This window comes from Ochotona curzoniae, unplaced genomic scaffold (assembly GCF_017591425.1).
Source record: "Ochotona curzoniae isolate NIBS_2020 unplaced genomic scaffold, NIBS_Ocur_1.0 contig_48, whole genome shotgun sequence".
NCBI classification, from domain to species: Eukaryota; Metazoa; Chordata; class Mammalia; order Lagomorpha; family Ochotonidae; genus Ochotona; species Ochotona curzoniae.
Genome location: NW_024466391.1, coordinates 2321364 through 2347620, shown reverse-complemented (window position 1 = coordinate 2347620; position 26257 = coordinate 2321364). Strand labels below are relative to the sequence as shown.

At 65.8% G+C, this 26257-nt stretch overlaps 1 protein-coding gene across 1 annotated transcript in view; it reads left to right on the top strand.

Moving 5' to 3' along the window:
- Positions 1-9274: 9274 nt before the first annotated feature.
- The window catches only part of LAMA5 (laminin subunit alpha 5), a 35021-nt gene continuing 18038 nt past the window's right edge, over positions 9275-26257 (top strand). The window contains exons 1-24 of the mRNA XM_040988176.1: positions 9275-9300; positions 10682-11243; positions 13769-13921; positions 19323-19440; positions 19816-19934; positions 20330-20500; positions 20796-20893; positions 21634-21749; positions 22020-22138; positions 22210-22300; positions 22684-22818; positions 22897-22959; positions 23505-23645; positions 23776-23913; positions 24000-24134; positions 24210-24344; positions 24428-24565; positions 24782-24834; positions 24951-25056; positions 25172-25221; positions 25305-25410; positions 25614-25713; positions 25793-25949; positions 26038-26176. Coding sequence (XP_040844110.1) covers positions 9275-9300; positions 10682-11243; positions 13769-13921; positions 19323-19440; positions 19816-19934; positions 20330-20500; positions 20796-20893; positions 21634-21749; positions 22020-22138; positions 22210-22300; positions 22684-22818; positions 22897-22959; positions 23505-23645; positions 23776-23913; positions 24000-24134; positions 24210-24344; positions 24428-24565; positions 24782-24834; positions 24951-25056; positions 25172-25221; positions 25305-25410; positions 25614-25713; positions 25793-25949; positions 26038-26176 — 3169 coding nt within the window. The remainder of the gene's footprint in view (positions 9301-10681; positions 11244-13768; positions 13922-19322; positions 19441-19815; positions 19935-20329; positions 20501-20795; positions 20894-21633; positions 21750-22019; positions 22139-22209; positions 22301-22683; positions 22819-22896; positions 22960-23504; positions 23646-23775; positions 23914-23999; positions 24135-24209; positions 24345-24427; positions 24566-24781; positions 24835-24950; positions 25057-25171; positions 25222-25304; positions 25411-25613; positions 25714-25792; positions 25950-26037; positions 26177-26257) is intronic.

Genomic DNA, 26257 nt, shown 5'->3' with positions numbered 1-26257 from the left:
GGTGGGCGGGGCGGGACCGGGGTGGGGTGGGCGGGACCGGGGTGGGCGGGGCGGGACCGGGGTGGGGTGGGCGGGACCGGGGTGGGGTGGGCGGGACCGGGGTGGGCAGGGCGGGGGTCGGCAGGGGTCAGCGGGGCTGAGGCAGCTCCCACCGGGCGGCCCTTCCCTCCGTGTCCCGGTGGGGATCGGGATCGCTGCCCCCGAGTGCTCTGCCCGAACAGCGAGGCTGCCTCCGGGCTGGGGCGGGCACGGACCCCAGCTGTCCAGGGTTAGGGCACAGCAGGTGGTCAGGGGCGGGCACGGACCCGAGCTGTCCAGGCACCAGAGCCCCCAGGATCTCACAAGGTGCTCACCCCGTGGGCTCCCCAGCTGGCCGGCCGCAGGGGTGGTACAGGTCCAGCCTCTGCCCTTGGGGGCATTTGGGGAACAACCCAATGCTGAAAACTCTCTGTAAATAAGTAGAAATGGGTATTTCCTCGCGACCCCTGCGGGGGCAACGATGCAGCACCTGTCCCTAGCCAGGCGACTGTCCAGCGGATGTGCCAGCTTGGGGAGCCTCCAGCTGGGGCAGACTCTGTACTACCTAGGAAAAGGAAGTGGAGGCCCAACAGTGGACCCCAGGAGTCACAGGGTGCCCAGACCCTGTTTTATTTGAAAGGATTACAGGGGAAAACACGTCTTCCGTGTGCTGGTTCACTCCACAAATGGCCATGATGATCAGAGCTGAGCTGCTCTGAAGCCAGGAGCTTCTTCCAGGTCACCCATGTGGGTGCAGGGGCCCAAAGCCAGGCCACAAGCAGGGAGCTGGATGGGAGTGGAGCAGCCAGGACTCGAACCAGTGCTCACATGGGATTGGCCTGTCGAGCCCTGGCACCAGCCCGAGCCATGTGAGCAGAGCTCAGAGAATTGAGGTTCTGTGGGCACTGCTGGTGTGGAGAGCTTGGGGCAAGGTCGGTACTGGGTCCTCATGCCAAGAGCAGAAGCCAAGGCAGTCGCAAGTGTGCGGTGGGACATGGGGCAGGGGAGCCGCCAGCGAGCCCTTCTGCCAGGCCGGGGAAGCTTCCAGGTTGCTGCCTGCTTCCCTGGAGTAACAGAGCAGGTGGGGTGACGGGCCAGGCTAAGCATAGCACGTCCTGTTCCAGATTGATGGACTTTTATTGCAAAGTGAGATATACAGAGAGGAGGAGAGCCAGAGAAATACCTTCCATCCATTGATTCACTGCCCAAGCTGCTGCAACAACCAGAGTTGCACTGATTGGGAGCTGGGTCTCCCACGCGGATGCAGGGTCCCAAGGCTTTGGGCCGTCCTGGACTGCTTTCCCAGGCCGCAAGCAGGGAGCTGGATGGGAAGCGGGGCTACCAGGATTAGAACCAGTGCCCATGTGGGATCCAGGTGCATTCAAGGCGAGGACTTTAGTCACTAGGCTATGCCACCGGGCCCACCGCTTCGTACTCTTGAAAGCCTACAGGACACGCATGTTCTCTGTCTCGGTATTACAAGCTCCTCTCCCCTGGGTACCAGTGTCAGAGGCCAAGTTCGCCCAAGGAGAACTGCAGCTCCAACTTCTGAGGGCCTAGACCAGCTGCCTGGCGGGAGCAGCCCTTGGGGCACACCTGCACTGTGACCAGCAGCCACTAAGGGGCATCCACGAGCCACAGCAGCAAGGTCTGGGCTCGCTGGGCACTGGTGTACCCCCTCTGCTGCCAGCGGGGGCGGAGGTCCTTCCCTGATTCCTTACCCTTCAACACCCACAAAGCTGGCTGTGAGGCTCCTGTGGGGTCTGGGCAGGAGTGGGGCAGGGACTGGGTGGTCAGGGGCACCCCGCCCAGAAGCCGCTGCCTGGTTGGCTGCGCAGGACTGCAGTGGCTTCGGGCTCAGAGTGGCAGTTATCTCTTAAGGAGTTGTTCAGGGTGTGCAGGTGCCCCTGCAGCCACCCACACCTGCTACTGACTCCACCAGAGCCTGACTGAGCTCCTCAGTGCCTTGGCAGCTGTGGGACCCACAACGGGCACAGCCGCCTCCAGGTACTGAGCCCAGCAGGTGGACACATGTCCAGGACACAGGCTGGCCCTGGCACTGTGGAGAAACATAGTGTACAAGCATCTGCCCTCATCACCATGATAACCATCATCACCATCACCACCATTATCATCATCACCATCATCACCACCACCATCATCACCACCACCATCATCACCGTCATCACCATCACCATCACCACCATCATCATCATCACCACCACCATCATCACCACCACCATCATCACCATCACCATCGCCATCATCACCATCACCATAACCATCACCACCATCATCATCACCATCATCACCATCATCACCATCACCATCATCAGCATCACCATCATCACCATCACCATAACCATCACCACCATCATCATCACCATCATCACCATCATCACCATCACCATCATCACCATCACCATCATCACCATCACCATAACCATCACCACCATCATCATCACCATCATCACCATCATCACCATCATCACCATCACCATCACCATAACCATCACCACCATCATCATCACCATCATCACCATCACCACCATCATCACCATCACCATCACCATAACCATCACCACCATCATCACCATCACCATCATCACCATCACCATAACCATCACCACCATCATCACCATCACTATCATCAGCATCACCATCGTCACCATCATCACCATCATCATCATCACCACCACCATCATCACCATCACCATCACCATCACCATTATCATCACCACCAGCATCATTAGGACATGTCACCATCTTTACCTTCCCCGTCTTTCACCATTGTTGTCATTGCTATAATGCTCACTACCACGTGACTGCCTTCAGATCCTGGGCCAGTGTCCTGGATGCGGCACCGTACCGCCCCAGCCTTGCCCACTCAGCAGTGCCTGTCAGCATGAGTGCCACCCAGGGGGCACAGCTCAGGTGACACACCACCAGGGGCTCTCCCCTCCCCCAGCCAAGGAGGGCCTGGCTGGCCCACAGGCATTGTGTGTGGACAAGAAGTAACTCAGCACAAGGAAATCCTCCTTGCAGGCCTGGGCTGGGTGCCAGGGTGAGTGGCAGGTCAGGGCCAAGGGCCGGGCCTCCCCAGGCCACGTGGCCACTGGCCCTCCCACCGCCCTCTGGAGAGTCCCTCCTGAGTGTGCGGCTAAGGCGGCAGCAAACGCAGCTCCAGGACCAACCGGAGCTCCCTCCATGATCAGGATCGTTCCCTGGGTCTAGGAGGGTAGGGCAGTGACAGAGTGGGCTTCCAGAGTGCAATACCCACAGAAGGGCTGCCCACCCTGGTCCCAGGAAGCCCGCATGGCCCACATCATACCCATGTGCAGAGACACCCACGCACACCGGTCTCCCGGCCCCACCCCTTCCTCGGGGGCTGACTGCAGCTCCGAGCCCAGTGACAGGAAGGCAGGCCCTTCCGTGCTTGCTGGCCACAGACCAGGACGTGGAGGCCCAGCTGGCAAAGCCTGCTGCAGGCCAGAGGGGCAGGTAGCAGGTAACCTAGCCCTCTCCTACACAGCCTGCCTCCCTACGTGGCCTTGAGGCCACCTGACCCAAGCCCAGCATTCCCCGAGCGGAGGGCTCCACTGAATGCAGCCATCCTGGCTTGCCCACCCACCCCCACCTCTCTCTTCTCCAAGTCTCAGTTTCCCAGTCAGAGGTGGATGCTTGAGACCATGCAGGCCTGCTGCGGTCCACACTCAGGTGGGTGGCCCCAGCATTGCCCACCCATTTCCTAACTGATTAAGGACCTCTAATGGGGGACATCTCACCTGTAGGACCCCGCTCAACAAGGAGGGGTCAGGGAATGCTTATAATCCCAAGACCCTTCCTGGAGCCTTTGGTGTCTCCCCCACTTTCGAGAGGCCCCCCAGCTCCGGGCTTTCTCTCGGAGGAGCTTCCCCTTCTGTCTCCCCTCCCTGCTCACCTGGCGCCTTCGCAAATCAACCAATCTGTCTGCAGATTCCCAGCTTTTTATTTCTATCAGCCTAGGAAAGAACACACTGGGCTTCCGTAGTCCGGGCACCCCAGAAGGAGGTGTCTGAGGGCCCCCTCCCCTCCCACACCTGAAGACACCCAGTGGGGTGTCCCCAGCCACCTTGCTAGGGCTGTGTTGGCGCCCGGGCTGCTGGTGTCTGGCTGAGAAGCTCTGCCCGGAGGCCTCACAAGCCTCACAAGCCTCACAAGCCTCCTGCAGATGCGAATTCCTGTGTAGGTGAGCTGTCCGGGCCCGCCTGGCAGGGCTGCAGCCCATCACGCTCGGTCCTGCCCCAGCTGGCTCTGCAGGCTGCCGACAGGCCTGGGCCCCTCCCACCAGCAGCAGCCTGTCTGCAGGACCTCCTGGCCTCCGGGTGGGGCCTGCTCACCAGGGGCCAGGCCCTTAGGCAGGGCTTGCTGGCTTAGGTGTGCCATCTGGGACGGTCTCCAGGGCAGGGGTCCTCCATCATGGCCCAGGTGGATGACTGCGACTGAAGTGTCTGAGAGGACCGCTCCCGCAGCCCCCACCCCCTCCCTGCCGCCCATCCCTGCCCAGGAGCAGGCCCAGGGAACCAGGGGCAGGCAGGGGCAGGCTGAGCTGGGAGAGCCGCCTGTGGCTGGGGAATTCCAGGAGACAGGGGTGCATCCTGCTCCCCACAGCTTCAGCCACATTCCTCCACCTGGGCGGGCAGGGCCGGGGCGGGTTCCTGGAGGAGGCTGGAGGGCAAGCAGATAACCTCTGCCCTCCGTGTGTGTCGGGTTGGAGCAGATGGGCCCCTGCCAGCGGGCAGCGGGGGTGGGCAGCACGACAGAGCATGAGCCTGGCCTGTGTGGAATTGGAACTCACCAACAAGGTCAGAGATCTGCTAGCCCAGCAGGCCAGTAGGCAGGGACAGCTCCCACAGCCCTGTGGAGGGACCTGGGCCACAGTCTTCCTTCCTGTGAAATGGGGCAGCAAGAGCCACGAGCTGACAGCAATGAAAGGTCCCAGTGAGTGATGCCAGCACCTGCCCCCAGGGCTCAGCATCGGGGGCAGTGAGGGCATAGGTGGGAAGTGCCAACGGTTGGCAGGCAGGGGACCCCGAGGCCCTTCTGGAGCCAGGAGGTATGCTCTGGCCTGGCCCTGCTCCCGGGAGGCCCCAGTGCTGGCGGTGGCCTGCCCTCCCTCCGCCTCCTCCTCTGTCCGATGGGTCTGTGGTTCTGCGGCCCTGCGGGAAGGACCCCACCTCCCTGGCTCACCGCTTGGCTTGCCTCTGCTGTTTACATTCCGGGAGCCACAGGACAAATATTTTGTCAGTGTGGGAACTAGCGGCAAACACAGGACAGCCGAGCCCAGGCCAGCACACGGCAAGGGTCCCGCTGGGCCCGGGTCGAGCCACCTTCCCACCTGGCAGGGCTGAGCCACCGGCTCTAAGAGCAGCCCAGATGCAGGACACTGCCAGCCTGCGCCAGGCATGCTGGGCTCATGGCCCTCCCTAAGCCTTCCCCCTCCACCCAGACTCAAACCCCACTCTCCTGAGGAGAAGCAATGGACGCCTTGCCCTCGCAGGCAATGCCCTGGCCAAGCCACCTGGGCACCGGGCAGGAGGCAGCCCCCACGGTAACCCAGGGGAGTGCAGCCCAAGCAGGAGGAAGGCGCCCCCCTCCCCCACGCGTGTCCTGCTCCAGACCGAGTCACTCTTGTGTCACAGCTTTGGTTTTACTGGAGCCCTACCCCAGCCCATGTTTCTCTGCAGGAGGCCGGGCCCAGCTGGCACTGGGCAGGCACCTGGGCCCCCAGAACCCCCGCTGTTCCCACCTGCCAGACTCCGCCCTGCCTGTGCCCTCCCCCATCAGCGGCACCACTCACTCACCCCAGCCACAGGCTGGCAGGGTGGTGTCTGAGAGAGACTCCCACATCCCCCCATTCCTGCCCGCTGCCTGGGCACTGGGGTGAGAGCTGGCGACCCAGTTTGGGGGAGATATATTCATACTCTTCGGGTGTAGGCAGCGGTGGGGCTATGGGGTCTTCCCAACCCCATACACTTCTCACATGTCAGACTGGCGTCCAGGCAGCTGCCCGCCTGCCTGCAGTCACAAGGACCTGGCCACCACCGTCCTAGTGCCCGGGTTCTGACCTGCTCATGTTGTGGCCCTCAGGTGACCGCCGTCCTGTCTGTCTCCATCTCCAGGCCAGGATGCCCAGGCGGGGAGAAGCTGGGCCAGAGGCTTGACAGTGGCTGCTCCAGCCGCAGCAGTGGCCGCAGAGTCCCGACCTTGCAGGCTCCGCGTGGAGAACTGTGGGCTGGGCCTCCCAGCTCGGGCTCTGTGAGCGGCAAGCGCCAGGGCAGAGGGGCCAGCCACACCAAGAGAGGCTTCCCTGGTGTCGGAGGTGCCCAGCTGGGCTCTCTGGACAATGCGGACCAGCACCAGCTGAGTCAGCCTGAACCTGGCCCAAACGGAATGCTAACGGAGGAAGATGCCCTACAGCTGGGGAGAGTCACTGGTCAGGGGGATGCAGGGCCGAGCCAGCTGAGGAAATGGCGCTGGGGGCGCAGGCTAGCTTTGGGGCTCCCTGAATAACGACCGGAAGGCCTTGGGTCTGCAGCTGGGCATCACACAGCTGCTTCGGCCGAGCCAGCCAATGCGGCTGCACGACCCTCGGCACAGCTGTCCCAGCCTGGCGTCCGTCCATTCTGGAGCGATCCCTGCTGCCTTGGCCAGTGACAGCTGGCCCCACTCAGGGCTGGGGGCGGGGCCCAGAGTTGAGTTTCTCAGGGGCAGGGTGGCCATCCTGCTAGCCTGCAGGCCCCGCTGGTCTTGCCTTAGCCCCAGGAGGATGTGGCGGCCGCTGCCCAGGCCCCTCATCTGTCCCACTGAGGGGCTCAGCCACAGGGGGCCCAGCCTGGCCCCGCAGACGTGTCCCTCCTCCCCAGGGCCTCGACACCCTCAGAAAGAGGGATTTCCAGTGGCCACCACGAGCCCACCTGCAGAGGCCAGCTGTCCATCCACTTGAGCTCACGGCATGGGGGCAGGTGCACGGAGGGGGACAAGGGCGTGGTGCCAGGAGACGCACAGGTTGGGGTGACCCCAGCCAGGGGCAGGAAGTAGCCCTTTGTGGCTACTGTGTTTCTGACCCCCACGGCCCAGGGAGATGCCGGAGCTCCCAGGCCAGTGATGGGGAGGCAGGGACTGCAGCAGGTGGTGGGGGGCACAGAGGGAGTGAGTGGTCCCAAATGGGTGACAGGACAGAGAAAGCTGGGCGGGGGTGGGGTCCAGGCTCACAACGCCTCATGGGGTCCCCAGGCGTGTGTCCCATGGCTGCCCAGAGGGTCTGCGAGCCAGTTCCCAGGGCTTTGGGGATACCGCACAGGGACGCTGGCCCAGGTCCCACCCAGCTCTGGCTCTGCCCTGGCTCTTCCCAGGGGATAACATTCCTCTGGGCTCCAGGCCGCCTGGCCATATAAGGCCAGCCGCGGGCACCTCCTGGAGGAGCTCACAGCCCTGGCCCCTGCCCCGCCCCCATGGCAACCAGAGCCTGGCCAGGCTGGGGCGGGGGAGGGGCCTGGGTGGCGGCCTGCAAGCCAGCCCACGGGCTAGGGGGTACAGGGTGCCTGGGGGGCCTCTGAGCTGCCCATCTGTGGCCGGGGGCAGGGGGCAGGGGCAAAGGTTAAATCAGAGCTGTCCCTGTGGGCCAGGGATCCTGCTCCCTTCCCCTCCCCCACAGGTCTGGCATACCGGGCAGCACACCCCCAACCCCAAGTCCCTGGCAAGGGCCCTGACAGAGTCCCCTCGAGGGAGGTGGTGCCGTGACGGGGGGGTCTTGTGCTGGCCTGAGGTTTAGGGTTCTTAAGCCTGGCTGGGCAGCCCGGAGCTCCAGCCCAGAGGCCTGGACGTGTCCACTGCCTACCCCTCCGGCCAGGGCTGGGTCCATGGCGCTAGTCAGGCGAGAGCCCTGTGCACGCTGTGCCCCCACAAGGACATCTTTCTCTCTGATTTAACCTTTGCCCCCTGTACCCCCTGCTCAGGAGGGAGGCGGCTTCTCCTTCAGGCCAGGAAGTGGCTGCCCAAGTTATCTGGCCACAGCAGTAGGGGGCTCCTTCCAGTCACCAGGGACCCCTTCCCATCTGCTCCCCAAGCTGCAAGTAGTTTTGTGGTCTGCCAGAGCCCCTCTCTGCTCCCCAACTTCAAACTCCCTGGGCACCTGATGTCAGCCAGGCAGGCCGGGTTAATTTACGGACAAAGGCATCCAAGAAATTAGGCCAGGAGAGAACTCCAGGGCCTTGGAGGGGGAGGGTGTGCCCAGACCCAGGCCGCCTAGGGAGCAAGGTCCAAGTCCCAAGGGAAGGGAGGAGGAAGGTGGGAAGGGTTAGAGGGGTACTGGAGGGACACGGCTCCCAGGGACCATTCTGGGCTGCAGGGTTGGGGGTCTGACTTAGGAGCAGGGACTCCCTGGGTGGGCTGTGGAAAGCACCTCCTGGCAGAGCAAGGCCCAATGCCAGGCAGGGGTCCAAGGACAGCCGCTGGCGACCTGGCCATTCCAGACAGGCACCCCAATATCATCCAGCCAGGGAGACATCTGCCCTGGGCCGTGGCCTCCTGGCCATCACACTGGCAACACTCTCACCTCAGCACTGCTGGCTCCTGCACCTGTTCTGGGGCCAGACTGGGAGAAGCACCCTCACTCCAGATCCTCCTGAGGCTGACAGTCCTGCCTGGCCCCTGACCCCGGCAGGGGAGGACCTGCTGAAGGCTGGAGCCTCACTGCTGTGCTCTGGGGCGTCCTGTTTGCCCCTCCTGGAGCCCTCATGGCCCCCAAGCCTGCCCTGCCCCAGACACCCCGCCCCAGCTCCCAGGCTCTGGGCTGGCTCTTGTCACAGTAGGTACCATCAAAGGCTGCTGGCCCAGTGGTGGCTGACAGAGGCCCCGAGCTTCAGTGGTCACCTTCTCATCCTGTGTCCTTTGGTTGGAGGATGGAGCTGGCCCCCAGTGCCAGTCCTAGCGCCTGCCCTAGCTTCCCTGCCCAGGAACAGGCCCTGGGAGGGAGGGCATCTGTGCTCCCAGCATCCCTCTCCTTTCTGCTGGCCCAGCAGGAGACCAGCGCCTTCCACCTGGCAGTCCTCCCCAGGCTGCAGCCGGGGTCTGCAGCCTGGCAAGGCCCCACACAGCCCTGCTGCCACCTGCGGTGACGGTGGCACCAGAGCCAGCGGCCTGTGTCCTCAGAGCAGCTGCTTCCTGGAGCTGCCAAGGTTGCTGGACCAAGGGGAGTGGGGGTGCTCCAGGGATCATGCAGTGGGGGGCCCAGCGGCTCAGGTAAGGGACAGGACCTCCCAGAGCCCCTTGAGGGCATATGCACCTGACCCTTCCTGTCACCCTGGGCCTGGGTGGGGAGGGACTCCAGGGGCCGGGCTGTCCTTGAGAGCTTGTGGACAGAGGACACACATTCCAGCCCCCACTCCCAGGAGCTCCCCGGTCTGTGGAGGAGACGGGGCCCAGAAGCGCCTATAAGTGTGAATAGGTGTGTGTGGGGGGCGTCCCGGCACCTGCGACCAGTTCCCAGCTCCCGCTCTCGGCCCAGCTGCCCTTGTGGCCATGAGCACCCGCTGGCATGGGTTGGGCGGCACCTCTCCAGCTGCCATGTGCTTTACCCACAGCCAGTTGCTCTGGGGGCAGCTGTGGGCCTGTCGGGAAGCAGCAGGCCTTGGATTAACCCTCCCTGAGTCAGCTCATTTCCCAGGCCACTGCACACACACACATACTCACTCCGGCCTGCACCCAGGGTGCCTTGAGTGGCTGAGAGGGCTCCGCCTGCCTCCTCCAAGGTAGCCGGGGAGCTGGCAGGGTAGAGGCGGTGTGGGAGGAGTTCCCAGCCGCCACCTGGGCCCATCTCCGGACATGCTACTGGCCCAGCTGGGCTTCCTCAGGTCTCTGCCCACCTGGGGCAGGCTCCTTCAACTGTGAGCCCCTGCCAAGGGCTCCAACCCCAGCGGGGACAAGTGGCCACAGATCACAATGCACTGGGGACAGTTCCTAACTGCTGAGAGAAAGGGTCCCACCTCCCCCAGATTCAGGGGCCACCGGCAGAAGTGGTCCGAGGCTGCTGGCTGCCCACAGAACTCTGCCTGCCGGTCAGGGGGCTCGGCAAGACGCTCATCCCACCAGCATATAACTGGCAGCCAGGCTCAACTCCACTGACACGGACTGGTTTGGAGTTAGAGCCACAGAGATCAGATTCAGGGGCCACAGCCACCAAGAGCATAACCTGGGCCTCCAGGTCTGTGAGCGGCTGGCCAGGGGCTGCAGTGGACCTCAGCATGGGCCAGCAGGTGCCCCTGGTGGATCGCGCCCCGGCAAGGGAGCAGGTGCTCTGGGCCACAGCTGGCACACTGCTGCTGGTTGAGGAGAGCCCCGGCAGGGCCCTGGCTCCAGTCGCTGCGGCCCCATTCCCCCATTTGAGGGTTCTCCAGCCCGGCTGGGGCGGCAGCAGCCAGTCAGAGCTGAGGGTGACCAGGCAACACCGGGCCAGGCTGCGCTCCCTCCGGGGCAGCCCCCGCACCTATTCGCACACTTGGGGGGCGAGCACGTTGGCCAGCGCACGCCGGCGGGATGTGGGGAGCGCTGGGTCCCCAGGAGGTCACAGGGGCTAGGGCAGTAATGAGGGGCGCAGGGTGAGCGCGTGGGAGCCCCCATTCAGGCTCTGGGGAGGCGCCGCGGCCGTGCGCACCCACGGCTTGGCCCGGCGCCAGCAGGTGCGCCTTCCGGGAGTCCCGCTGGCCGGGGTCCGAAGGGTTAAGCGCCTCCGGCCGCCCCTCCCCCTCACGGGGTGCGGGGCTCGGGCGCCCGGCCGGGCCGGGGCGGGGCCTGACGTCCGCGGGCGGGGCGAGCCGGCCGGCCTCGGCGCCGCAGACCCGCGGGGCTCCCGCTGCGCTCGCGTCCCTGGAGCCGGGAAGATGGCGTGGCGCGGCGCGCGGCGCTGCGCGCGGGGCGCACGGCCCCTGGGCGGCTGCAAGGGCCCCGCGCCGCTGCTGCTGGCGGGGCTGGCGCTGCTGGGCGCGGCGTGGGCGCGGGACGCCGCGGGCGGCGACTTCAGCCTGCACCCGCCTTACTTCAACCTGGCCGAGGGCGCCCGCATCACCGCGTCCGCGACCTGCGGCGAGGAGACGCCGGCGCACGGCCCCCCGCGCCCCACCGAGGACCTTTACTGCAAGCTGGTGGGGGGACCCGTGGCCGGCGGGGACCCCAACCAGACCATCCAGGTGAGCGCGGGGTGGGGGTCGTGGGCGCGGGCCCGGAACTCAGCCCGGCTCCGGCGGGATTGCCGCGGCGGGAGGAATCCAGGTAGCGCCCTCGGGTCCGGACCCTGACTTTTATCTTCCGGGGGACTTTGTCGGACCCCCGTCAGTCCCGCGCGTCCCTGAGGGAGACGGACGCCGTGCTCCTCGGGCACCGGGACGCTCGCGCGGGGTAGGTGGCCAACCGCGAGCGCCCCGAGTCCGGGATCCCGGTTAGGGCGGGACTTGGCCTGGGCGCAGGCTGCCTATGGGGTGGGGGCGGACGCCTCCGCATTCCCCGGGGACCGGCTGGAACCTGCCGGTCTCGGACGTGGCCTGGGAGAGGCGGCGCCCCTCGCGGCATCTGGGCTTTCCAGGAGGGGTCTGGGGACTGGTGGGACTCCCTCCACTTACACCAGGTTGGGGAGATCTGAGGATGGGAGCACGCGACCCGTGGCCTGTGGCCAGCAGGTGCTGGAAGTTGTGGCTTTAGTACCCGGAGAGTCTCCAGGGGAGACCCTCCCCAGCTCTGAGCCTGCTGGGGGCTTGGGTAGGTGGTCCCACCTTCCACGTGACCCCGATGGAAGAGCTGGGCTGGTGGGAGTCTCTTAGCTGGCGCTAGGCGCCATCCCCACCCCCCATCCCGGCCTTGGGAGAGTCCTGAGGACCTGTAACCTGAGCTGAGATCTCCAGGGACCTTCCCCCACCTTCCAGGAGCTGAGGCTGGGGACGGGGAATAGCTGGGGAAAGGGTGAGGGGCAGACTCTGCTAGGAACTGGGCACCTGCTGGCCGTGCATCCCTTGGGGGGTGCTTCTACCCCGTCCTCCAGCAGAGGCTTCGGCCGCCCCGCCTCCCTCTGCAGCCCTTCCTGGGCTCACTGCTTCTCAGCCGGAGGCTTCCTGCTCCCTGGCCGAGGTGGACGGGACAAAGCTTGCAGTGTAGCCAGGGCACTCCTGGCTCCTGCCCTGCTCAGGCCTTCGTGGTGGGGGTGGTCCTGGGGAGCGGTGGTGTCCGCCAGTACTTGGGCCCTGGGACGGGGTGGCCCAGAGCTCGCAGCAGCTTCCAGTGCCTGTGCCAATGAAGAGTGGGCAGGTGCAGCAGCGTGTCCTGGCCTCAGGGGGTCCCTGAGCTAGCCCAGCAGTGGGCAGTGCCCTCAAGGTTTCCAACCCTTTTCCTGCAGGACCCTTTGCCTCCTGGGACTAGTGAGGCTGCCCTCCCGGGGTGGGAGTGGCGGGGTGGGGTGGGGGCCCTTGTAATGGCTTCCAGGGGGACTACCTGTTGCTGCGTCCCCCAGCAGGGCTGAGCACCTGCTGCCTGGGATGGGGAGTACCTCCTGCTGTCCCCCGTCCCCGGAGGGGCCTGGGCTGCAGGCAGCCTTCCCAGGAGGCCCTGCCCAGCCGCCTGTCCTCCCCAGCCAGTCACCCCCTCCCACCGCAGGATTGGGTTCAGGGCCACTATTCCTGCAGGCTGGGGCCTGGGTGGAACCACCTCTCAGGGGGTCCCCATCGCTCCAGGCCCTTTGTGGCTGCTCTGGAGAGCTTTGGGACACAGCTGTGGGAGCAGGTGCCCTAGGTGGGTGGTCCTGGCCCCAGTGGGTGGCGTGGGCCGGCACCTTGGGTGGTGCAGAGCCCAGGGTCCTGCTCCCCTCAGGGTGGGTTCCAAACTGAGCTGAGGGATGGCAATGCAAGGCTGGCGGGCTCTGGGGTGTGAGCTGCCCCAGGAGTCGTGGGGCCCACCTGAAGCCAGCTTTGTTCCTTTGTGTCCTCCCGCTGGGTCGGGGAGGGGAGCCCCCTCCACAGGCAGGGACAGGCAGGGACACGCAATGCGTGCCTGTAGGAGCGGGGATCTCCACTCCTCCCACCCACTTCCTCCTCCTGCTTGGCCAGGCGGGCCCCCAGGAGGCTTCGAGGGGGTGCTCCTGGCTGTCAGCCTGAACCTCCCCAGGGCCAGGTCTCCTGGGCCTGCCTTGTGTGCAGGGCCAGCCGGTCTGGTTTCCTTGGGGTGGGGGCTGGGCGGGCAGCCAGGGCCAGGCGCCGCCCCTCTCCTGCCAGGGACCCAGGCCAGGACCCTGCAGGAGCTTCCTGCACCCCCTCCCAGGGCAGGGGCCCTAGCAGGTGGCTGGGCCTAATCCGTGTGGGGCCAGGCCCATGCAGGTGCAAGCATAGCCCACCCTATGGACGTGGACACCGAGGCTCAGCTGTGGCCGTGACTTGGCCCCAACCCAGGGCTCAGCAACACTGCACACATGCCTGTTCCCCCGGCAAGTCCTGGGGTGTTTTCCCTGAGCCTTGCCCTGCCATGGGGGCCGCACTGACCCTCCACCCCGCTGGAGAGACCCTCTGCTCGCTCATCCCCCCCTTCCTGCCCTGTGCTGTGGACTCATGGTTCGTGGGCACTCGAGTGTCTGGGGGCCCATGTCAGGGTACCTCGAGTGCCCTTGGGACAGGAGGTCACTGTAGAGGGGCAGTGGGCACATGAGCCTGCTGGCCACCTGGCCATCTCCCCACAGGGCCAGTACTGTGACATCTGCATGGCAGCTAACAGCAACAAGGCTCACCCAGCCAGCAATGCCATTGACGGCACGGAGCGCTGGTGGCAGAGCCCGCCCCTGTCCCGCGGCCTGGAGTTCAACGAAGTCAACATTACTCTGGACCTGGGCCAGGTACAGCCCCCCTGGGGAGAGCGGGCGGGGTGAGGCAGTGGGTGCTGGGCCAGCTCTTCAGACCCATCCCCTGAGGTGCTCTCAGAGGTCCCTGGGGGAAGAGCTGGGCTGGGGGTGCCCGCGCTTACTCAGGAATTCCTGGCGGCTGTGGGAGTGGCCCCAGGAATGTAGGAGGCCTACGTGGAAGTGGACATTCCTAAGATACCTGTGCCCCGGATGCGTCTGGCTGCTGGATGCGTCTGGCTGCTGCCCCGTTGGGCCTATGAGCCTGGGCAGGTGCAGAGTAGGACCTCCGAGAGATGAGGGTTCCCCAAGGCAGACCTGGGACTCCCCAAGACAGGTCTGGGCCTCCAGCATGCCTCCTGGGCAGGTGCCTGGCCTTGAGGACCTGGCCTGTGGAATGGGCTGGCCGTGCTGCTTGGGGGTGGGGCAGGTGGGAGAGGCTGAGATTGGAGCTGCTAGCCTGAGCTCCGGGGCTGTGGCCTGCTCTGCCGTCCAGGCCTCTCATCCAGTTCCCTGTCATCCTGGGCTGTGACCCATGGGTTTTGGCAGCTCGTGTAGGGGAGAGGCTTGAGTCCTGCAGGTGGCCTGGGATACCCAGGAGACCTGAGACCCATGTCCCCATGTGGGGAGGGTGGGATGGAGGGGCCTTACCCCTGGTCTTGCCGTTTTCCATCATATCTGGGCTGCCCTCCCTCCCCCAGCCACCCCCCTGCTCTGCCCCTGGGAACCCAGAGGGACCCTGGAGCTCCCATCTGCCTGGGCTCTTCCCTGACTCTCCTCCATGGGGCAAGGCCTACTGGGGGTGGGGCCAGTCTGCCTGGGCACAGTGCCCTGTTGACTGAAAGGAGATGACGGGGGGCCGGCGTTCAGACGCCCCAATGCCAGGACCCCTCGTGTGTCAGCACTGGGAGTGAGCCTGGCAGTTGCCGGGCCTGGGGCACACACTGGTCCAGCTTCTTCCTGGATAAGAATGAGGCTCTCAGTGCCCCTGGGTCTGTGAGGAAGGGGTGCCCAGCTGACTCTGTAGCCCCCTCCTCCCACTGCCCTATGCCAAGGGTGCTGCATGCTCGAGGTCCCCTCGTCTGCCTGAGATCCAGGGTGGTGCCCTGGGCAGGGTGCGAGCTGGGGACATGATGTGCACGGCCTTCTGAGGTTCTCCCACTGGGGTAGGGCAGCCTCTGGGGCGCTGGTCCTGGGACGCTGGTCCTGGGGCGCTGCTCTGGGGTGCTGGCCCTGGGGCGCTGGTCCTGGGATGCCTGGTCCTGGGGCGTGGCTGGGCCCACATCAGGAAGTGAGGTGTGGCTGAACGGGCCCAGCCCTCCCATGCCACAGGCGGCCAAGCCTTTGTTCTAAGCGGATGCCCGGGAGGGGGTAGCGGGCACTGCGGGGTTTCCTGTGTGTCACTGAGAGCCTCACACCCGGCGGCCTGTGGTGGGGCCCTCGGCCAGGGCTAGGGAGCACGCAGGGGGCTCAGCGGCTCTGGCTTTCAGCATCGCGCTTCTGGGGTCCTCTGGGAGCTTTGAGAGCTTGGGAGTGGACTTGCTGGTCAGAGCTGCACACAGACCCCAGGCCTGGGGCACTCCCTGCCCTGCCAGGCTGGGCGCCCTGGCTTCTGCCACAGGTGCCACATACCACCCCCATGGTGTCCCTCTGGTCTCCTGAAGGGTGCTATCGTCAGCTGCCCCCCAGATCCGGGCCGTCAGCACCCTCCTGGGATGAGGAGTGTTCCTTCCTGCAGGAAGGCCCTGGCTTCCTTCTCCCTTGGGGCAGGAGCAGGTGGGGGCTGCTGAGTGCAGGCCAGGAGTGTGTGCCAGGCTGAGCCTGGAGGTGCCAGGCTGAGGGTTACCTGGGGAGGGAGGGGTCATCTGTGCCTTCCCGGGTGTTGGTGGAGGGATGGTGCCAGTATGGAGTGACCTAGTGCTGGGATCCTGTGTGGTCACCAGGGAGGGGGGTCTGGCCACTCTAAGCCTGTGGCTTCATACTTCCTTGTAACTAGGGGCAGGAAGCATCAGATGGGTGCAGGGTCAGCCCCCCAGGAGCCTCTGGCATGGCTCCCTGCATCCTGCTGGGTGCTTGGCTGTGTGGCCAGGACCCCAGGGAGGTCAGTGAGGCTGCCTGGGCCAGAGGCAGAAAGTGCACCTGGCAGGGCTGTGGTTATGGGGTCCAGCGTCGGGCACCGGTGCAGGGCTAGGCTCCAGGGTGGGGGTCCTTGGGCTGGGTCTGGGCAGCCCCAGCTGGCCCAGGCAGAGTCTTATGCCTCCTTGCTCACTCTGGACACGTGGACCTGACCTTCCCAGACCCCCTGGAGCCTTCCTTTTCATCAGATTTTTAAACAAACTCGTCCTTTGCTGGCTTTCCCAGCACGCACGGCACAGCTGAGACTAAACTGTTTGGGTTTCGGCCGTGGGGTCCCCTTGGATAAACGGTGCTTCCTGTGGCCTTGGCCGAGTGACTGGTCTGACCTGAGCTCGTGGGGGGCCGGGAGTCCTGCTCTGTCCCGTCAAGCTGGGCTTGTACGTATGTCCTGGGAGGCCCCCACACACCTGGGCTTGAGCCAACCAGGCTGTCCATGACCTCCCAGCACTGGGCTGGCCCAGTTGTGGACCTGGATGGACAGTCGCCCCAGTCCTGTCCCGGGCCAGACTGTCCCTGCTCCCCGCAGTGGGGTGAGCAGCGTTTCCATATGGGGTGCCTGCCAGGGGGAGGGCACACTCGGACTGGCTGACGTCCTGGTCTGGGCACTGGAGGGGTCAGGGCGTGGGTCCAAGGGTGCTGGCCCGGATGCCCAGAGTGAGGCAGGGCTTCCTGCCTCCGGTTGGCATGGCCTGGGACCCCGGCTGGCGCTGGGTGCTGGCACTGGGTGCTGGCGCTGGGCTTCCTTGCTGCAGGCCAGCGCTGAGTCAGAACTGGGCTGCTGAGTCACATTGCCGGATGGGCGCGGTCACTCACCAGAACCGGCACTGCACCAGTACCAGGCCTGCACCTGCATGTGAGCCAGCCTGTATCTGTTTCCTGGTTGTTGGGGTCCAGCCCCGAGGCTGCCCAGCAGCTAGCCCATGCCCGTTCCCTGTTGTCTGGGTCCAGCTCCGAGACTGCGTGCCCGTTCCCTGGTCCTTGAGGCTGCCGCACAGAGCCTCTGAGGACCCTGCCCAGCTCCGGGTTCTCATTGTGGTGCCAGTCCCAGCCCAGCTGGATTGTCCCTCACCATGCCAGGTGGCACCTGTTTCCCAGAGCCCTCAGGAGCGTGCCGCTGGTCCACATGTGGTCTGTTGATCTGGCCCCGAGCCCCAGGCCTGGGCAGGAAGGGACAGTCGAGGCTGCACAGCCCTGAGCTGGCCCTCCCAGGCAGGGGTCACGGGAGCACAGCCTGTCTCCAGTCCTCTCCGAGGTCCGGCCTGACCCGAGGCAGCCCTGGCCGCTGTCCCGGAGGCGTGCCCGCCCTGAATAGCCGGGATTTTAAAAGTAGCCGACTGCGTTTGTTTTGCTTTTGCTTTAAAGAGCTTTTTTTTTTTTTTTTTTTTTTCCTTTTTTCAAGGAAAGGTCAGCGGGTGCTGGCAGAGTACAGGGGTGGCTGGGAGGGGAGACTGCGCCCAGGGAGGTTGGGGGTCTGCGCATTGGTGGGGCATGCCGAGGGCACCCCAGTCAGCCAGGGTCCTGCTCTGACCATGTCTGCAGCTGGTCCGGGCCCTGTGTGCTGGCTGGCCTGCTGGCCGAGGTCCCTCAGCCTCTGTGCCTGCAGGCCCTGCCCGTCTGGGACTTGGAGTCAGCTTTGCCCCAGTGCTCCCAGCTGGGGAGGACACGGGAGGGTTGGGAGGAGTGGCCAGCTGGCCAGCCAGGCTCTGCCCAGGGAAAGGCAGGGGTGGATCCCAGGCAGCATGCCCAGGCTCCCAGGATGCGGTGTTGTGGCTTGGCTGTGCAAAGAGCCGGGTGTGAGGTTGGGGGTCAGGTGGTTTGGTGGCTCTGACCCCGTGCCCCTCCCCCAATCCTGCTGTAGCCAGAGGGGCTGTGGTTTTCCCCCCACCACCTCAGGCTGCCTTGGGCTCATGTGGGGTGACTGTAGACCCTGCACAGTCTGGACCCTCATATCTTCTGGCTGATAGCGCCTGCCAGGTGGTCATTGTGCCCCGATGGGGGATGGGCAGTCAGGGTGTGCTAGGCCTGCACTCAACAGGGGAGGGGTTGGTGCTTGGGGCTGTCTAGGCACTGAGCGTATGTGGTGCTGGGGCCACACCGCGGGGTCGTGGAGGGCCAGGAGGTCCCGGGGGCTGGGATGGGTGGCAACCAGGTTGGACTGCCCCAAGGAGGTGTCCGGAGGGGTCCTCTGGGTTCTCAAGGCCAGGGCTGGCCAGGCCGCCGTTGAGGAGGGGCCCACAAAGCCCGGACTTGCAGACCTGGATCTGCGGGTTAGGACCAGAGAGGCAAAAGCTGGGCCTGGGCACCTCTGCCCAAGAGCAGGAGGTGGGCAGATGCCTGGGTGGCTCAGCTCTGGGAGGGCATCCTAGTGTTGGGGCGGTCATTAGGTAAGGGGAGGCCAGGGCCCCTGAGGCTTCACGATGGGGTACTGTGCCCTGGGCCTGTCTCCCCCAGGACCACCACCTACTCTTGCTCAGGCCCGAGGGGCCCCTCTGGGAGGCTGTTCCCTCCTTGGCCCCTGCAAAGCACAGAGACCCCATAGCACCTGTGTGAACCCACACTGACAGAGCAGGGGCTATGGAGGGCCAGGCTCCATGTCCCACTCACCATCCCCCTTTGCCCTCTGTCGTTCTCCAACCCTGCCCGTCCCCTTTCCTCATGGTCCTCCCCACTCACCATCCCCTTTCTCTGCCCCTCCCCCACTCACCATCCCCTTCTCTGCCCCTCCCCCACTCACATCCCCTCTCTGTCCCTCCCCCACTCTGCCCACCCCTTCTCTGCCCCTCCCCCACTCTCCCCACCCCTTCTCTGCCCCTTCCCCCACTGTCCCCACCCCTTCTCTGTCCCTCCCCCACTCACCATCCCCCTCTGTCCCTCCCCCACTCTGCCCACCCCTTCTCTGCCCCTCCCCCATTCACCATCCCCCTTCTCTGTCCCTCCCCCACTCACCATCCCCCTCTGTCCCTCCCCCACTCTGCCCACCCCTTCTCTGCCCCTCCCCCACTCACATCCCCTCTCTGTCCCTCCCCCACTCTGCCCACCCCTTCTCTGCCCCTCCCCCACTCTCCCCACCCCTTCTCTGCCCCTTCCCCCACTGTCCCCACCCCTTCTCTGTCCCTCCCCCACTCACCATCCCCCTTCTCTGTCCCTCCCCCATTCACCATCCCCCTTCTCTGTCCCTCCCCCATTCACCATCCCCCTTCTCTGTCCCTCCCCCATTCACCATCCCCCTTCTCTGTCCCTCCCCCACTCTGCACACCCACAGGTTTTTCACGTGGCCTATGTGCTGATCAAGTTTGCCAACTCCCCTCGGCCGGACCTCTGGGTGCTGGAACGTTCCACAGACTTTGGCCACACCTACCGGCCTTGGCAGTTCTTCGCCTGTGAGTGTCTCCAGGGCTGGGGGTGTCCCTGCAGAGGGCCCGAGGCCCCTGACCACTGGGGCTCAGGGCTGTCCCTCACAGCCCAGTCATCAGGGCACACTCGGCTCCCTTGCACTTCCTCCTGGCCTCGCTGCTGGGTCAGGAGAGGGGGGCCTGGCTCATCCCTCCCCACGTTGCCTGGGAGACAGGCCTGGACACCTGTCCTCCACACGTGCGCGCCTGTCCCCTGCAGGAAAAGGCCATCTTCCCGGGCAGTTGAGGATGACCTGAGGGGTGGTGGCCCCGGGGAACGCAGCTCCAGGTCTGTTTAGGAAAGTGTCTGGCGGCAGCCTCTTGAACTGGGCAAGGCCGCTCTCACACCCACCCGGCTTGCAGCCTCCAAGAGGGACTGCCTGGAGCGCTTTGGGCCACAGACCCTGCAGCGCATCGCCAGGGACGACGATGCCATCTGTAGCACAGAGTACTCCCGCATTGTGCCCCTGGAGAACGGCGAGGTACTTGGGCAGGCGGGTGGCAGAGGGCAGGAGGGGCGGGTGGGCCACAGGGCGAGTGGGACGGCTGGCTGCGCCCTGGCAGGTGGACAGGCAGGCAGGTGGGACGGCTGGCCACACCCGGGAAGGTGGGGTGGCTGGCCACTCCCAGGAAGGTGGACAGACAGGCAGGTGGGCAGGGGTGGCTGGCCACTCCCAGGAAGGTGGACAGACAGGCAGGTGGGCAGGGGTGGCTGGCCACGCCTGGGCAGGTGGATGGGCAAGCAGGTGGGGCAGCTGGCTACACCTGGGCGGGTGAACGGGCAGGCAGGTAGGGCAGCTGGCCGTGCCCAGGCAGGTGGCCACAGGGTAGGTAGGGGTGGCTGGCCATGCCCTGACTTGGCTCCTGTGGCCTGCAGATCGTGGTATCGCTGGTGAACGGGCGCCCGGGGGCCATGAACTTCTCGTACTCGCCACTGCTGCGCGAGTTCACCAAGGCCACCAATGTCCGCCTGCGTTTTCTGCGCACAAACACTTTGCTGGGCCACCTGATGGGCAAGGCACTGCGAGACCCCACTGTCACCCGCCGGGTGAGCCGCAGGCGGGACCAGGGGTGGGGGTGGCCCTGGCTGTGGGGGTGGCCCTGGATGCAGGGCCCTGGGTGCTGCAGGGGCCTGGGTGCTGCAGGGGCCTGGGTGCTGCATGGCCTGGGTGCTGCAGGGGCCTGGGTGCTGCAGGGGCCTGGGTGCTGCATGGCCTGGGTGCTGCAGGGGCCGGGGTGCTGCAGGGCCCTGGGTGCTGCATGGCCTGGGTGCTGCATGGCCTGGGTGCTGCATGGCCTGGGTGCTGCAGTGGCCCGCGGCACTCACGGGGCTCTGGGCACAGTACTATTACAGCATCAAGGACATCAGTGTTGGCGGCCGTTGTGTCTGCCACGGCCATGCGGACGTCTGTGATGCCAGGGACCCCGCAGAGCCCTTCAGGTGAGCTGGCCCCGCCCAGCCCGTGGGCTGCACCTGCCGCCTTGCCCCCACCCCTGAGATCTTGGGCTCCCTGTTGGATGTGTCAGGGAGATGTTGGACCCTTGACCCTTGTTCCCAGACCTCTGGCCACCTGCTGGTTCACTCCCCAGATGGCCACAGTGACTGGAGCTGGGTCAGGCTGAGGTCTGGAGCCTGGAGTTCCCTCTGGGTCTCCTACGTGGCTGAAGGGACCCAAGGACTGGGCCGTGCTCTGCTGCTTCCTCAGGAGCATTAGCAGGGAGCTGGGTCAAAGTGGATCAGCCGGGACTCGAACCTGCACCCCTGTGGGATAGTGGTATTGCAGGTGGTGGTTCTACCCGCTGCCCGTATCTGGGACCTTTTTCCACTTCCGCCTCCTCCCGTCACCCCTCAGGCTGTGTCTGAGTGCACCCTCTGTGCTGCAGCCCTGCCCCTTGGCATGGAAGGCAGGGTCCCAGTCTCCAGCCCAGTGTCTCCAGCAGTGGAAAGAGCACAGCCGTTGGCCCCTCGCCCTGTGCCTGGGGGTGGCTGGGGGAGCCCGGGTTGCCAGCAGGGCGAGATGTGGGCCGAGATGTGTGTACCTGGGCTCCTGTCTCTGGGCTGGGGCAGGAAGGAATGAGCTGACCGGTCAGTGGTGGCTCGAGGTTGCCACAGGCTCCTCCGGGCAGGGGCCAAAGCTCGGGCTCCTGATGGGAGTGAGCTGGCGCCTGGCGTCCCCTCAGGCTGCAGTGTGCCTGCCAGCACAACACGTGTGGGGGCTCGTGCGACCGCTGCTGTCCCGGCTTCAACCAGCAGCCGTGGAGACCGGCCACCACAGACAGCGCCAACGAGTGCCAGCGTGAGTGCACTTCCTTATGCCCTCGTGTGTGCTGCCCCTCGCTCCCGTGCCCTCGTGTGTGCTGCCCCTCGCTCCCGTGCCCATGTGTGTGTTCCCCACACTCCCGTGCCCACGTGTGTGCTGCTCCTGTGGCTCCTATGCACACAGGTACCAGCTTGTGCCGCGGTGCTTTGTGGGTTGTGTCACCCACCCACATTCATGTGTTTATGCCTTGTGGTGTATGGATATGCTGGGGTCATGCTGTGTGATGACATTGGGCCCCCCCCCCAGCCTGTAACTGCCACGGCCACGCCCACGCCTGTTACTATGACCCCGAGGTGGCACAGCGCCATGCCAGCCAAGATCAAGACAACATCTACCAGGGAGGGGGCGTCTGCATCGACTGCCAGGTAGGCCAGGGGTCTGGGGTGGGGCCGAGCCAGGGGCTGGGGCATGGTCACTCAGCATCCCCTCCCCCCAGCACCACACCACCGGCATCAACTGTGAGCGCTGCCTGCCCGGCTTCTACCGTGCCCCGGACCAGGCCCTGGACTCGCCACATGTCTGCCAGCGTGAGTGGGCGCCCCGGCTGGCCCTGGCTGCCTCAGCACAGGAGGCCTGAGCCTCATGGGGAAGGGGGAGGTTAAGAGGAGTCTGGTCTGGGGGGCATCTTGCGTGGCAGCCCCAGACCCTGTGCCTCCCACCCCTCAGCCTGGCGGCCCCGGGCCCTGTGCCTCCCACCCCTCAGCCTGGCGGCCCCGGGCCCTGTGCCTCCCACCCCTCACAGCCTGGCAGCCCCGGGCCCTGTGCCTCCCACCCCTCACAGCCTGGCAGCCCCGGGCCCTGTGCCTCCCACCCCTCAGCCTGGCGGCCCCGGGCCCTGTGCCTCCCACCCCTCAGCCTGGCGGCCCCGGGCCCAGGACTCTCAGGACATGTTGACCTCTGCTCCGTCCAGCCTGCAGCTGTGAGTCGGACTCCATGGACGGGACATGTGAGGACCTGACCGGCCGCTGCTACTGCCGGCCCAACTTCACGGGGGAGCAGTGCGACGCGTGTGCCGAGGGCTTCGTGGGCTTTCCGCAGTGCTACCGTGAGGACGCTGCCAGGTGGGGTGGGGCGGGGCGCTGGGCTAGACAGCCCGGCCCACACGCGGGTGTCGCTCCCTCAGCGCTGGGCTCATTTTCTCACAACGACACGGGGGAGCAGGTGCTGCCGGCCGGACAGATTGTGAGTAAGTTCCTTGGGGCCCTGCCCGTGATGCACCTGCTGAGAAGGGGACAGGGGACTTGATTGTCACTTGTGCAAACGGTGTGAATTCACCCCAGAAAACCTGCAAGCCTCAGGGGAGTGCAGGTGAAGGGCAGTTCTGTGGCCGTGGTTCCGTGGTTCTGCGGTTCCGTGTTCTGTGGCCGTGTCCTGTGGTTCCGTGGTTCTGCGGTTCTGTGGCCGTGTCCCGTGGTTCTGCGGTTCTGTGGCCGTGTCCCGTGGTTCCATGGTTCTGCGGTTCTTTGGCCGTGTCCCGTGGTTCTGTGTTCTGTGGCCGTGTCCCGTGGTTCCGTGGTTCTGTGTTCTGTGGCCGTGTCCCGTGGTTCCATGGTTCTGCGGTTCTGTGGCCGTGTCCCGTGGTTCTGTGTTCTGTGGCCGTGTTCCGTGGTTCTGTGTTCTGTGGCCGTGTCCCGTGGTTCCGCGGTTCTGTGGTTCCGCCTTCTATGGCTGTGTCCTGTGGTTGGCAGGGAGGGTAACTGGGCTTTCAGAGTCAACTCCCGCCACCCTCAGACTGTGACTGCAGTGCCGCTGGCACCAAGGGCAACGCTTGCCGGAAGGACCCACGCGTTGGCCGCTGTGTGTGCAAACCCAACTTCCAGGGTGCCCACTGTGAGCTCTGTGCCCCTGGCTTCTATGGCCCCGGCTGCCAGCGTGAGTCTTGCCCTGCCTGACCCGAGGCCGGCACCCCCTGCCCGACCCCTGTGCGTCCCAACCCCCTGCTCAGCCCCCCAGCCTGAGCCTGGCTGGCCGCTGTCTTGACATGCTGGTCCCTACCCTGCAGCGTGCCCCTGCTCCGGTCCTGGCGTGGCTGACGGCCTCTGTGACCCTGACTCGGGCCAGTGCAGCTGCCGGCTGGGCTTTGAGGGGGCTGCGTGTGACCGCTGTGCACCCGGCTACTTCCACTACCCCCTCTGCCAATGTGAGTGGCGCTCTGAGCGGGTGCGGGTGGGAGATCGTGGGAGCGGAGCTGGCCCTGACTGGAGCTTGGTGACACCTCTGCTGCAGTGTGCGGCTGCAGCCCCACCGGGACCCTGCCCGAGGGCTGTGATGAGGCTGGACGCTGCCTGTGCCGGCCTGGGTTTGACGGCGCCCACTGTGACCACTGCCGCCCGGGCCACCACAGCTACCCTGACTGCCATGGTGAGCAGGGCCCCAGGGCAGGGCCTGTGGAGTCACTATGGCAGCAGGCCTGACCTGCTCCCCCCCTCCCTGCAGCCTGTGTGTGCGACCCCCGGGGCGCCCTGGAGCAGCTGTGTGGGCCCATGGGCCTATGTCGCTGCCGCCCCGGCTACACGGGCACCACCTGCCAGGAATGCAGCCCTGGCTTCCACGGCTTCCCTGACTGTGTCCGTGAGTGTGGGGCTGGGCCTGGGGTAGGCGGGGAGGGGGTAGGTGTGCGCTGAGCCCTCACCCTGGCCTGGCCCCATCCACAGCTTGCCAATGCTCCGCTGCCGGCTCCCTGCATACCACCTGTGACCCGCGGAGTGGGCAGTGCAGCTGCCGGCCCCGGGTGGAAGGCCTGCGGTGCGACACATGTGTGCCTGGCGCTTACAACTTCCCTGTCTGCGAGGGTGAGTGAGGGTGCAGGCCACATGCCCCCTGGGCTGGCTGCAGGCGTGTCCTACGGTCATACCACGGTCCCGCCCGTTTGCATGGCCGGTCACGCCGTGCAGGTCGCTCTTGTCATGTTCATGTGTGAGTGTGTGTGAAGGGGTGGTCCCACCGGGCTGGGGGATCCCTGGGGTCTGTCCCCGGGAGGTGACTCACCGAGGCCTGGCTCTCCACAGTTGGTGCCTGTCATCCTGCTGGCCTGGCCCCGGCTGAGCCTTCCCTTCCTGAGGTGAGTCAGGCTGCCGTGTTGGGTCGGGGGGGACGGGCAGGGTGCCAAGGCCCAGTGGAAAGCTCCTGCCTGCCGCTTGGTTGCAGCCCCCTGACCCTGGTCTTGTCCCCACACAGGCGCAAGCCCTCTGCGTGTGCCGAGCCCACGTGGAGGGGCCAAGCTGTGAGCGCTGCAAAGCCGGCTTCTGGGGGCTGAGCCCCAGTCACCCCGAGGGCTGTGCCCGTGAGTGCTGCGGGGGGCAGGCCACGGGGGGCTGGGGCGAGGCTCGGGGGGCCATAGGGAGCTGGAAGGATCAGGGTCCAGCCCCGCCCCCTCAGGCCTGCTCTGTCCTCCCCAGGCTGTCGCTGCGACCCCAGGGGCACGGTGGGCGGAGGTGCTGAGTGCCAGGCGGTGAGTGTGGGGCTCCAGGCGCTGGGGACAGGGGCAGGGGCAGGCTCCTGGCTCACCCAGCTCCCGCCCTGCTGCTGCAGGGCACCGGCCAGTGCTTCTGCAAGCCCCACGTGTGCACTCAGACCTGTGCGGCCTGCAAGGATGGCTACTTCGGCCTCGACCAGGCCGATTACTTCGGCTGTCGTAGTGAGTACCTGGGGCCTGGCCCTCTGTGGCGTGAGGCAGTCGTGGGCTGGGACCCCAACTTCCAGGCGCTGGGAGGGCCTGGCCTTGGGGGCGTGGGGGGAGGCAGTCCCCGCAGGTGGAGAGCAGTGCACCTCCAGATGTGTAAGGGCCTAGCAGGCAGCTGGATGCCCTGGTGGTACCTGACTCCGCTCCCCTCCCCGCAGGTTGCCGCTGTGACGTTGGCGGTGCCCTGGGCCAGAGCTGTGAAGCCAAGACGGGGGCCTGCCGGTGCCGCCCCAACACCCAGGGCCCCACCTGCAACGAGTAGGTGCCCCCAATGGCGGGGCTGCCCTGGGCCTTCCCACGCCCCCGCCCCGGCACTGACAGCTCCTGCTATGACCAGGCCCACAGAGGACCACTACGTGCCAGACCTGCACCACCTGCGGCTGGAGCTGGAGGAAGCGGCCACACCTGAGGGCCGCGCTGTGCGTTTCGGCTTCAACCCCCTGGAGTTCGAGGGGTTCAGCTGGAGGGGCTATGCTCAGATGTCATCCGTCCAGGTAAGTGGCCCTGTGGTCTCGTCTCCTGGGTTCTGCCCTTGTCCCACGGTCGCCGTGGACAGAGCCTGATGCTCAATGCCCATCCCAGCCCAGGATTGTGGCCAGGCTGAACCTGACCTCCCCTGACCTCTTCCGGCTTGTCTTCCGCTATGTGAACCGGGGGCCAGCTGTTGTGACTGGCCGGGTGTCTGTGCGTGAGGAGGGCGTGAGCGCCACGTGCACCAACTGTGAGTGGGCAGTCCCGCTGCCAGCCCAGTCCAGCCCCTTCCCACGTGCTTCAGCCAGCCTTGCCGTGTGTGGGTGTGGCC